The sequence below is a fragment of the Macaca nemestrina genome, chromosome 7 (genome assembly GCF_043159975.1).
Source record: "Macaca nemestrina isolate mMacNem1 chromosome 7, mMacNem.hap1, whole genome shotgun sequence".
Classification (NCBI taxonomy): Eukaryota; Metazoa; Chordata; class Mammalia; order Primates; family Cercopithecidae; genus Macaca; species Macaca nemestrina.
In genome coordinates, this window is record NC_092131.1 from 57,358,135 (window position 1) to 57,371,814 (window position 13,680).

The 13,680-nt window shown below is 37.7% G+C and overlaps 1 protein-coding gene across 1 annotated transcript in view; it reads left to right on the forward strand.

Moving 5' to 3' along the window:
- The window catches only part of LOC105481837 (salvador family WW domain containing protein 1), a 35,775-nt gene that overhangs the window by 12,959 nt on the left and 9,136 nt on the right, over positions 1 to 13,680 (forward strand). The window contains exon 3 of the mRNA XM_011741618.3: positions 10,858 to 11,128. Coding sequence (XP_011739920.1) covers positions 10,858 to 11,128 — 271 coding nt within the window. The remainder of the gene's footprint in view (positions 1 to 10,857; positions 11,129 to 13,680) is intronic.

Here is a 13,680-nt window from a genome sequence, read left to right on the forward strand (position 1 = left end):
CAGTGAGCCGATATTGCACCATTGCACTTTAGCCTGGGCGACGAGGCTAGACTCCGTCTCAAAAAAAAAAAAAAAAAAAAAAAAAAAAAGGCAGCTTTTGTTTTTAATAATGCAGTATTTAGAAATTTATTTCTATTATGTGGTTCCTGAGGGAAGCTCTGTTAGCTAAAATATTATGGCTTTTATAAATAAATATAAATACACTAAATTGACTATGCATTAAAAAAATTGTTACATTGCTATGCTTGGTTTTGGCTGTAAAACATTTTTAACATAATGAACATATTAGAGTGTAAAGTAATTGTGTGTTTCTACGATGTGATATTAGTCATTTGCTGTGTACATGTGTTTCATACATTGGCTTTTCTGTTTATTTTCTCTTTAAGTACTGAAGTTGCTTAAACTATATATATTAAACCGTCAGTTGCAGTTTAATAGAAGCCTAAGGTCAGTTTCACCAAAAGGCTTGTTTTGTTCTGTTTTATTGTCACCATCTTTTTAAAAATTACATATTAGCTTTCTTTTTCATAGGGTACTGGACAAGGGTGATCTTTAGTCTGTTTTTGTTCTTGCATCCTTTTTGCCAGAATACTTCATAGATAATGTTGTGTACTTTCTATCGCATAGGTTCCAGTGACGTATAATGATGGATTTGTCTGTGATGTTAAGATGCAGCCATGGGTACAGATGTCAGCTTAATTCATCCATCATGGAGTTCTCCATAAGCCTTTTATCTATTATTGGTTTTTGGCAGCCATTAATGATAAGTGGCTAGCACTATTACAGGCATACTTCATTTTATTATGCTTTGCTCTATTGTGTTTTGCAGATAACTGTGTTTTTTACAAATTGAAGGTTTGTGGCAGTCCAACAGCACATGCTCATTTCATGTCTTTGTCACATCTTGGTGATTCTCACAATATTTCAGACTTTTTCATTTCTGCCTGTTTTGGTGATCTGTGATCAGTGATTGCTGATGTTACGATTGTAATTGTTTTGGGGCATCACAAGGAATTGCACTCATGTGCAAACTAAACTAAAATAAGTGGAGCCTGATGATGTGACTAAATTGTTCTGGTCTCATGATAAAACTTGAACAGATGAGTTGCTTCTTATGGATGAGCTTTCTAAGAAAGTGGTTTCTTGAAATAGAATATACTCTTGGTGAAGAAGCTGTAAATATTGTTGAAATGACTAATGATTTAGGATATTAAATAAGTTTAGTTGATAAAGTAGCAGTGGAATTTGAGAGAATTTATGCCAATTTGAAAGAAATGCTACTGTGGGTAAAATGCTATCAGACAGCATCACATGCTACAGAAAAATCTTTCACGAAAGGAAAAGTCCATTGATGGAGCAAATTTCATTGTTGTCTTACTTTAAGAAATTGCCAGAGCTACCCCAGCCTTCAAACACCACCAGCCTAATCTGTCAGCAGCCATCAGTATGGAGACGAGACCCTCCACTGGCAAAAAGATGCTGTGAACTCACTAAAGGCTCAGACAATCATTTGCATTTTTTTAGCAATAAAATTTTTTTATTAAGACCTGTACTTTTTTTAATGATATAATGCTATTGCACCCTTAATAGACTACAGTATATTGTAAAAGATAACTTTTTATTTTTTTGAGACAGAGTTTCGCTCTGTTGCCAGGTTGGAGTGCAGTGGTGCAATCTCGGCTCACTGCCACCCCCACTTCCCAGGTTCAAGCGATTCTCCTGCCCCCGCCTCCCGAGTAGCTGGGACTACAGGTGTGCGCCACCAGGCCCAGCTAATTTTTGTATTTTTAGTAGAGACAGGGTTTCACCATGTTGGCCAGGATGGTCTCGATCTCTTGACCTCGTGATCCACCTGCCTTGGCCTCCCAGACTGCTGGGATTACAGGTGTGAGCGACCGCGCCCAGCTGTAAAGATAACTTACATTCACTGGGAAACAAAAAAATTCGTATAGCTCACTTTATTGCTATATTCACTTTATTGCAGTAATCTGGAACCAAACCTGAAATGTCTCCAAAGTATGTCTGTATTTCATTAAGTGTTGCAAATTGTGACACTTGAATTCTGTCATTTCTTCTTTATTAGTTGGAATATTATAGTTAAGGACTTTATCAATTATTTGGTTGCTGTTCATATAGGAAAGAAGGGTTAAATGTTAGATCTTTTCCTTTGTTTGCTATTTCAAAATAATGAGTTGATACCCTGGCCACGTACAGAAGTAACCATGAACTCATGGATTTTTAACGCCAAGCTTTATTTGGATTTTATCATTTTTTAATTAATGTTCATTTTCTGTTCTAGGATTCATTCCAGATGTACTGCATTGCATTTAATTGTCGTATGTCTTTAGTCTTTAATCTATGCTAGTTTCTCAGTCTTTTGTTTTTTATGACTTTGACAGTTTTGAGGAGTACAAAATGTTTTGTAGATTGTACCTCAATTTCAATTCTTTTTTTTTTTTTTCAATTTCTTTCTTTTAGACATTGTCTGCCTCTGTCACCCAGGCTGGAGTGCAGTGACGCAATCTTGGCTCACTGCAACTTCCACCTCCCAGGTTCAAGCAGTTCTCCTCCTGAATAGCTGGGATCACCGCCACGTGCCACCACACCTGGCTAATTTTTGTATATTGAGTAGAGATGGGGTTTCGCCATGTTGCCAGGCTGGTCTTGAACTCTTGACCTCAGGTGATCCACCCGCCTTGGCCTCCCAAAGTGTTGGGATTATAGGCGTGAGCCACTGTGCCCCACCTTTTTTTTCAATTTCAAAAGTCTGATGTTTTTCTCATGTTCCATATTATTGTGTATTTCCTCTGACCCAGAAGCCATTTCTCCAAGATGAACTGGTGGATTTTAAGATTTTTAAGACTTAGTTTTAATTATTGGTGTGGTATTCCTTTTGATGTTTAAATTGCTGTTTCTTTGATGGCAGGAGCCCCTTCAATGTTGGTTCCTTTTTATTTCTCTTTGCTTTCTAATGTGACTAGATATTCCAGGCTCATCTTGTGCATTTTCTGCCTCAGTCCTGTACTCAACCATTTATCTAAGGATCCCTGGTTCCTTTCAGTGGGGAAGTAGTATTCAGGGATTGCACTCTTGTGCTCGTTGCTATTTGATGGATTCATGCTTGTAGACCTTTTCAGTGGACATATCTAGGAAATATGTTTTGTTGTTTTCTGGAAATAGAAATTCATTATGAGTTCATACTGTTTGCAGTTTAAGATTTCCAAGTTTTTACTTTCTGCTTTTTAAAAAGTTTAATTGTGATAAAATACACATAACAAAATTTACCATCTTAACTATTTTTAAGTGTACAGTTTGGTGGCAGTGAGTACATTCACATTGAGCTACCTTCTTTTTGCCTTAGGTTTTTATTTTTTTCTCATACTGAAAATCTTGGTTCCTGTTGACAATTATATAACTATTCATTTGCTTTATCTGTAGCATAACTAGCTTTAAAAATACTGTCATCGACAATGTGATTACTGAATAAAACAGAAGATTTCTTTGTAGTTTATTTTTTAAATTTAGGATATTTCCTGATGAGGAAGTACAATTTATTGTGTTGAAAATTCTCTTTGGGCCGGGCACAGGGGCGCATGCCTGTAATCCCAGCACACTAGGAGACCATGATGGGAGGAATGCTTGAGTCTAAGGGTTTTGAGACCAGTCTGGGTGACATAGCGAGACCCTGTCTTTACAAAAAATAATAAAAAAAAGTTAGCCAGGTTTGGTGGTGCATGCCCATAGTCACACCTACTTGGGAGGTTGAGGTGGGAGGATTGCTTGAGCCCAGGAGGTTGAGGCTGCAGTGAGCCATAATTATGCCACTGCATTCCAGCCTGGGTGACAGAGTGAGACCCTGTCTCAAAAATAAATAACAATAAATATATAAAATTCACTTTGAATAATTTTTCTGAAGTATGCTTTAGCTGCTTCATGCACTCTTAGATTCATTTGCTTCATTTTGTTTTCACTTTTAGGGATTGCTTTTTCTAAATTTTGATTTAATTTTGTTTGGAAGTTACATAGGATACTTAAAAGGTTGCAAAATCAAAACAATAAAACAGAGTACATTTAGAAAATTAATTCTAAGCCGGGCGCGGTGGCTTAAGCCTATAATCCCAGCACTTTGGGAGGCCGAGGCGGGTGGATCACGAGGTCAGGAGATCGAGACCATCCTGGCTAACACGGTGAAACCCCGTCTCTACTAAAAATACAAAAAACTAGCCGGGCGTGGTGGCGGGCGCCTGTAGTCCCAGCTACTCGGAGGCTGAGGCAGGAGAATGGCGTGAACCCGGGAGGCGGAGCTTGCAGTGAGCCGAGATCGCGCCACTGCACTCCAGCCTGGGCGACACAGCGAGACTCCGTCTAAAAAAAAAAAAAAAAAGAAAAGAAAATTAATTCTATCCCTATCCTCTTCCACCCCATTTCCTTCCTCCCCCTGTAAATACCCAATTTTATTTTATTTTTTTTATTTTTATTTTTTGAGATGGAGTCTCGTGCTGTCGCCCAGGCTGGAGTGCAGTGGCCGGATCTCAGCTCACTGCAAGCTCCGCCTCCCAGGTTTACGCCATTCTCCTGCCTCAGCCTCCCGAGTAGCTGGGACTACAGGCGCCCGCCACCTCGCCCGGCTATTTTTTTGTATTTTTTAGTAGAGACAGGGTTTCACTGTATTAGCCAGGATGGTCTCGATCTCCTGACCTCGTGATCCGCCCGTCTCGGCCTCCCAAAGTGCTGGGATTACAGGCTTGAGCCACCGCGCCCGGCCAATACCCAATTTTATTAATTTTTATTACGTACTTCATTGCAACATTTTATGAAAATAAATATAAATATATATAATATGTATTCATATTCTTCTCTTTCATGTATATTGTGTTAGGTTTCTGTAGCTGTAAAACACATTACTCCCAAACTCATTGGCATAAAACAATAAACATTTATTATCATAGTTTCTGTGGGTCAGGATTTTGGAAGTGGCTTAGCCAGGTCATTCTGACCTTCAGGATCTCTCATGAAGTTGCAGTCCACACACATATCAGCTGAGGCTGCAGTTATCTGAAGGCTTTGCTCAGGCTGAAAGATCCATTTCTTTCTTTTTTTGGAGACGGAATCTCTCCCTGTCACTCACGCTTGAGTGCAGTGACGCGCTCTCGGCTCACTTCAACCTCCATCTCCCAGGTTCAAGCGTTCTCCTGCCTCAGCCTCCTGAGTAGCTGGGACTACAGGCATGTGCCACCACACCCGCTAATTATTTGTAATTTTAGTAAAGATAGGGTTTTGCCATCTTTGCCAGGCTGGTCTCAAACTTCTGACATCAGGTGGTCCACCCACCTTGACCTCCCAAAGTGCTGGTATTACAGGTGTGAGCCATTGCACCCGGCCAAAAGATCCACTTCTAAGTACACTCACAAGGCTGTTAGCAGGAGGCTTCAGTTCTGGCTGGAGGCCTCAATTCCTCACTCATGGGCTTCTCATGATATGGTATCTGGTTTCCCCCAGAGTGAGTGATGAGAGAGCAAGTACACTTGACCAGGGCAGAAGCTGCAGGGTCGTTTATATCCTCATCTCAGAAGTCACACACCATCCTTTCTGCCATGAACTATTGGTCACACAGACAAGGGTGTGAATACCAGGAGGACAGGGATAATTGGGGCCCAGGGCCACCTTACTGGCTGGCTACTACATATATATATGTGTGTGTGTGTGTATATATATGTGTGTGTGTGTGTATATATATGTATATATATAGTGGTGTACTGTCCAGATTCTTTTTTCAGTTAATACATCCTGAATATTATTCCAGGGCAATAAAGAGAAATCATCTTCATTCATGTTTACAGCTATATAATCTAGTACTCTGTTCTGTGCGTGTAATAGTGTAATCATCCAGTTTGCTATTGGACATTTGGTTGATTTCTAGCCTTTTGCTACTACAGATGTTGCTGCGGTGACTAGCCTTATGCATATGCATTGTATGTTGTATTTAAATAAAAACTGTTTCTTAAACCACATGCCAATAACCTGTATTTATCCATACACTTACATATTCTTCTTTAGAATCTGAGTTTGAATTGAAGCATTTACCTTAATTTTAAAGTTTCTTCTAAATTACCTTTTGTCACTGGGGTCTGTTTCATTTGCCTTTCCTTAAAGGTAAACTTGATGTTTTCATTTTGCCTTAGTTTCCAGCCAACTGTAATTTTAAAAGCTCTTCAAAGTCGGCTGAGAACTTTTGACTAGTAGATGTTTTGCTCTGGCATGGTACTCCTTCGCACCTCAATGGTCACCCAGTCTTTCTTATTTTGACCATTCTGAGATATTCTAAATTTGGCAGTTAGGGCCTTGGGTTGACTGGCAGTCTTCTGTTAACACACTGACTTTTCACTTAAATGCTGTATCCTTGTACCTTTAAGGGACAGGGATTCAAATTTACATTAAAATTTTGTCTGGGGTGCAACCATTACAAATAATGAGGATTAATAATAGCATGAACCATATACTGTCTTCCTAAGACTGTGTTAGAACATATCCAGCAATGATAATATATCTATATTTGCTGCCTAGTGGCTAACAAATTTACTCTCTTGTGATAAACACCTTCGTTTCAGAACTAGTAAAATGTGGGAGTGAAAGAGGCAAAATAAGTCCAAAAATCAAGGAAAATATTTATGCAGTTTCTGTCTCATTGATGTGTGTATCTCCTCCACTAATACCACGCTGTCTTTATTACTGCAGCTTATTTATTTAACACTTACTATGTGCTTTATTCTGTAGACACTGTTATAGAGACAGGAGATATATCTGTGAACAAAACAAAGATTCCTGTCCTAAGAATCTTCTTTGTGGGATTCTTGTAGGTTAATAAACTAAAATTATAAAAAATGTAAAACGGTAAGTAGAAGCTCGGCAGATGTAGATTGCCATAGTAAGAATAAGCTTCATTGAGACATTTGAGAAGAGGCTTGAAGAGGGTGAGAGTGAGCCAAGAGAATATCTGAAGGAAGAATATTCTAGGGAGAATAAACAGCCAGTGCCTGCCATGTTTGAGAATAGCATCCAGGAGGTGAGTGTGGCTGGAACAGAGTGATCTAGGGGTTAAAAAAAAATAGCAGCTTAAGTCAGAGAAGAAATGGAGGTCTGATCATCAGTAAGGCTTCATATTGAAAGTTATACAGGAGATAACTTTCATCAAGTAATGAGACAGTAAAGATAACTTGTACCAAATGTCAAGGAAAAACTTACTGAGCTCAGCCAGTATCACCAACCGTAGTGAACCAAATAAATACTTATTGTTTTAAGCCACTGAGTTTGGGGTGATGTTTTATGCATATGCTATTAGTATTCTTGTGTGAGAATAAAATTATGCAGCCAGATTATTCTTTTAAAAAGTATAGTAAATTTAACTTTTTTCAAGTTACACAGTTCTTAGTATTAACATATGTATAGATTTCATGTAATGCCTGTGTAATGAGAATATAGAACATTTCAAACACCCTCCAAAATTCCCTTATGTTGTCCTCTTATAGTCAACTCCTGTCCCTCACCCCCAGTTCCTAGCAATCACTGTTTTCTGTCCTAGTAGTTTTGCCTTTGCAAGAATGTCATAAAAATGGAATCATACAGTTTGTAGCCACTTGAGACTGGATGCTTTCCCTCAGCATGATACTTCTGAGATTCATCTTTGAGATTCTTGCATGTACCAATAATTAGTTCCATTTTACTCCTGAGTAGATTTCACTGTACAGTTGCACCAAAGTTTGTTTATCCATTCTGTTGAAGGACGTGTATCGTTTCCACTTTGGGGCAAATATGAATGCAATCATTGTAAATATCCACAAATAGGATTTTGTGTGAATATGACTTCTCATTTCTCTAGGTAAATATTTGAGAATGGGATTGCTGTAGCATATGAAAAGCATATATTTAACTTTATAAGAAATTACTAAACTTGACTAAGAAATTATAAGAAATTACTAAGAGTGACTGTAGCATTTTGCGTCCGCACCAGCAGTGTATGGGCACTGCAGTTGTTCTGTATCCAACTTGTATTGTCAGGGTTTTTTTTTGTTTTGTTTTGTTTTGTTTTTTGGCCATTTTCATAGATGTGTATTGTCATTTCATTATGGTTTTAATTTGCATTTCTCTTATGGCTAATTATGATCCTGAGCATTTTTTCATATGCTATTTACTGTCAATATGTTGTCTTCGGTGAAGTGCCTGTTAAAAGTTCTTACCCCCCCCCCCTTTTTTTTTTAACTGGGTCATTTTCTTTTCTTCTTCTGTTTTTGTTTTGAGAGAAGGGGTTTCACTCTGTTGCACAGACCGGAGAGTAGTAGCTGTTCACAGGCATGATGATAGTGTGCTACAGACCTGAAGTCTTGGGCTCAAGTAACCCTCCTACTCAGCTTCCTGAGTAGGTTGAACTACAGGTGCGCGTCACTGCACCAGGCTCAGGGTTGTTTTCTTACTGTTGAGTTTTGGGAGTTCTTTGTATATTCTATGTCAAAGTTCTTTGGCTAATAATGTGATTTGCAAATGTTTTCTCCCAGTTTACAGCTTGATTTTCTTTCTCATAGTGTCTTTCACAAGTGTTTTTAATCTTGACGGAGTTCAATTTAATCAGTATTTTTTCTTTATGAGTTGAACTTTCAGCATCATGGTAAAAAAAAGTACTCTTTGTCTAAACTAAACTCATGAAATTTTATTCTGGTTTTTTCTTGTAAAAGCGTTATAGTTTTACATTTAGATATATGATCTATTATGAGTTAATTTGTATATAAGGTGGGAGGTATAGGTTGTGATGAGGTTTTTTTGCATATGGATGTCCAGTTATTGCAACGTCATTTGTTGCAACGTCATTCCCCACTATTGCCCTTTCACCTTTATCAAAAATCAGTTGACCATGTCTGTGTGGGTGTGCTTCTGGATTCTCTGTTCGGTTCCATTTATCTATTTGTCTGTTCTTCTGACAGTACCACACTGTCTTGACTACTGTAGCTTTATAGTAAGCCTTAAAAATCAGGTAGTGTGAGTCCTTCAACTTTATCCCTTTTTCAAAAAAATTGTTTTGGCTTCTCTAGTTCTTTTGCCTTTCAGTATACATTTTAAAATCTGTCTAATAACTATCTGTATCTACAAAAACTCCATGGAATTTTTTTTATTTTTTATTTTTTTATTTTATTTTTTTTTGAGATGGAGTTTCACTCTTATTGCCCAGGATGGAGTGCAATGGCGCGTCCTCGGCTCACTGCAACCTCTGTTTCCGAGTTCAAGCGATTCTCCTGCCCCAGCCTCCTGAGTAGCTGGGATTACAGGTGCCCCCCACCACGTCTGGCTAATTTTTGTGTTTTTAGTAGAGACAGGGTTTCACCATGTTGGTCAGCCTGGTCTCAAACTCTGGACCTCTGGTGATCCGCTCACCTCAGGCTCCCAAAGTGCTGGGATTACAGGTGTGAGCCACCATGCCCAGCCGGAATTTTTATTGGAATGACAGTAGTCTCCCTTTATCCATGGTTTTGCTTTCCACAGTTTCAGTTACCTCTGCAACTGCAGTCTGAAAATAGATGAATATGGTACAATAAGATCTTTCGAGAGAGGGAGAGAGATCACATTCACCCAATTTTTATTATAATGTAGTAATTGTTCGATTTTGTTGTTGTTAATCCCTTACTGTGCCTAATTTATAGGTTAAACTTCATCATAGATATGTGTGTATAGGAAAAAACATAGCATACACAGGGTTATGTACTATCTGCAGTTTCAGGCATCTACGGGGAGTCTTGGAATGGATCCCCCCATGGATAAGGGGGGACTACTGTAAAGATGATTTCAGGAGAATTGACATCTTAACTTTATGTTGAATTTTTCAGTCTATTAATGTGATAGGTTTTTTATTTCTTTCATCAGTGTTTTATAGTTTTTAGCATATGGATCCTGCACAATTTTTTGGAGCTATTATAAATGATATTATCTCAATAACTTGTTTCCAGTTGCTTGTTAATATATAAATATTTAATTAATTTTTGTATGTTGACCTTACACCCTGCTACCTTAAGCTTACTTAAGAATTCTAGGGCACAGCCAGATTACTTTTAAGAATTTATAACTGAAACTGGTTTTACAAGTTCATTTTTGCATTTTTTTTTTTAAGATGAAATGTCAAATCTTTAATCGGGAAATTTTCCTTTTCCCACTTTTCTTTTGGCAGAATACATACTTAAGTAGCTTTACTACTACAGGCTGATTATCCCTTACCCCAAAATGCTTAAGACCAGCAGTGTTTGAGATTTGGGATTTTTTTTTTTATTTTGGAATATTTGTATATACATAATGAGATATCATGGGAAGAAATCCCAAGTCTGAACATGAAATTCATTTATGTTTCGTATATACCTTCTACACATAGCCTGAAGGTAATTTTATATAATATTTTAAATAATTTTGTGCCTAAAAGTTTGGACTGAATTTTGACTATGACTCATCACATAAAGTCAGGTGTGGAATTTTCTACTTGGGGCAACATGTCAGCTCTCAAAAAGTTTTGGATTTTGGAGCATTTCAAATTTCAGATTTTTGGATTAGGGATGCTCAACCTGTAGTTAAATGTTTATATGGCCTGTTGATGGAAGCATCAGCCAGAAACCCTCCACAATTTCAAAGTCTAGTTCCTCCCCATTTTTATAATTAATTAGTAGTAATACTGACTAGTTTTATGAAAACCATCATAATGGACATAATCATGAATTTAAATAGAAGAGTACAATCAGAATAGTTAATGTCATGACTTTGCTAGCTGACACATTTTTTACATTGAATAATTGTTCTGTTTCTTCTCTATCATTTTCTCTTTTCCCATAGGTATTGGGAGAGTTGCTGCTACATCTTTAGGAAATTTGACTAACCATGGTTCTGAAGATTTACCCCTTCCTCCTGGCTGGTCTGTGGACTGGACAATGAGAGGGAGAAAATACTATATAGATCATAACACAAATACAACTCACTGGAGCCATCCTCTTGAGCGAGAAGGGCTTCCTCCTGGATGGGAACGAGTTGAGTCATCAGAATTTGGAACGTATTATGTAGATCACACAAATAAGAAGGCTCAGTACAGGCATCCCTGTGCTCCTAGGTAGAGTATCAACTTTATTTTCCACTTTTAGTTTCGGGATTGTCTAATGTTAGATTTTGGACTGGTATTTTCATCCAAGAGAAAAGCATCCTAAAGCTTGAGACCTGAAAGCCTTACATTTCAAAATTTACACTTTTCTCTGAACATATGTTTAGCAATAAATGACTTTAATAAGTTAAAAAAGTACTTTTTAAACTACCTCAAAATCAGGGTCATTGTTCTTATGATCAGATTCTGCTATAATAATGCCAGAATGTTTTTGTTCTAGGTGTCCAGAAAATGAAATAATTAAGGCTTCTGCCTTCTTACACTTAAATTTTTACAAATAATACAGACCTACCCCCTAAGTCACAATGCACAATTGAATTACAACATTTTGCTGTTTTTATTCAATTTCAGACATGATTGTATGTTCTGTTTCTTGCTATTACTAGACAAGAAAGTGAAAATTGGGACTGAACAAAACATCCCATATCTGTTTAATAAATATAGCCAGTAATTCTTTGTGCTGTTTTGATTGATACTGGGCCGGGTAGATCTGCTTTGTTGCCAGACTTTTAGCTCTTTGCTGCCTGATACTGTAGCCAGTTGTCATATGTGGCTGTTGAGCACTTGAATGTGATTAATATAAATTGAGATGTGCTGTAAGTGTAAATACACACTGGATTTCAAAGTACATAAAAACTAGTATTAGTTTAGTAATGAAGTTGCAAATATTTCAAATTAACCACATGTGAGCTTCAAAAGCTGAGCCACAAGATTAAGAATGAGTAAAATATCATCTGCATTTTGATAAATGTTGCTTAGTGTCATCTGGCATAATACAGTTTTTTGGTTATAGTGGACATTTGTATTTTCTTAGAACCATTAAAATAGTTATGAATATATGTTTTAGTATTACCAAGTGGAAAGCTAAGCTTTGTCATTATTGTGTTGTTTTAATTATTTTACATATTTGGATTTATTAATTCAACTTTGAAAATCTGTTTTTTCCCATGATTCCATGTAGTGGCACCCAATCAGTGTTTATTCAACTACTGAGGTTGTTGTCCTTTGAAAGAATCAAACTTGTGGTGTGGTCATCGGGTGGCAATGATGGTTGCAGTCCAGATAACCAGATTTGAGAGTTTATTTTTCTGTTCATCACTGACATGGTTTGGCTCTGTGTTGTCTCCCAAATCTCATCTCAAATTGTAATCCGCATGTGTTGAGGGAGGGACCTGGTGGGAGGTGATTGAATCATGGGGGCCGTTTCCCCCATATTGTTCTGGTAGTGAGTTCTCACGAGATCTGATGGTTTAAAAGCATGTGGCAGTTCCCCCTTCTGTCTCCTGCTGCCATGTAAGATGTCCCTTGCTTCCCTTTCACCTTCTGCCATAATTGTAAGTTTCCTGAGGCCTCCCAGTTATGGAACTGTGGGTCGATTAAACCTCTTTTCTTTATAAATTACCCAGTTTGAGGTAATTATTTATAGCAGTGTGAAAATAGACTGATACAATCATCATTAACCTTATGTTATTACATAACTTTAATAGTTTTTTTAAAGCAATTTCATAATTAATTAATTTACTTCTCTCAGCAACTTGGTAGAAGTTGAACATGAGAGAATAAACGCTGCCCTTAAGCTCACATATGTAGTATTAATAACTGTCTGGTTGTCTATCTTAGGCCAATCCTTATACAGAATTCTTGACTTACGTTAGGTCATTTAATCCTGAGAACAACTACCTGTGGTATGAATTTATTATTCCACTTTAAAAGTATGGAGGCTGAGGCTTAGAGAGTGGAGGAGTTTTGCCTATATTTGCATAGTTTGTAAGTGTTAAAACTGAGGTTCAAATCCAGGTATACCTGACTTCAAAGTCCCAATTCTTCCCCACCCCAATTGTACTATCAAAGAATATTTTCCTTTGAACCTATTTAGGAAAGAAGAGTTGAAGATAGAATTCAGTGCCATTTGCACATTGATCTTTTAAAATCGTTAACCACAGCATAATCTAACCTTATTTTAATCCCAGTTTATAAACAGTGACCTTTTCTAATATACACGTGCATTTTTTTCTCCCCACTGTTATATATACCACATTTTCTTTTTTTTCTCCCTAACTTTTATTTTAGGTTCAGGGGTACATGTGCAGGTTAACATGGGTAAACTGCATGGCTTGGGGATTTGGTACAGATTATTTTATCATTCAGGTAATAAGCATAGTACCTGATAAGTAGTTTTTCTTTTCTTTCTTTTTTTTTTTTTTTTTCCTGAGATGGAGTTTTGCTCTTTTTGCCCAGGCTGGAGTGCAATGGCGCAATCTCAGCTCACCACAACCTCCGCCTCCCAGGTTCAAGCAATTCTCCTGCTTCAGCCTTCTGAGTAGCTGGGATTACAGGCATGCATCACCACACCTGGCTCAGTTTTGTATTTTTAGTAGAGATGGGGTTTCTCCATGTCGGCCAGGCTGGTCTCGAACTCCCGACCTGAGGTGCTCCTCCCACCTCGACCTCCCAAAGTGCTGGGATTACAGGCGTGAGCCACCACACCCAGTCCCTGATAGGTA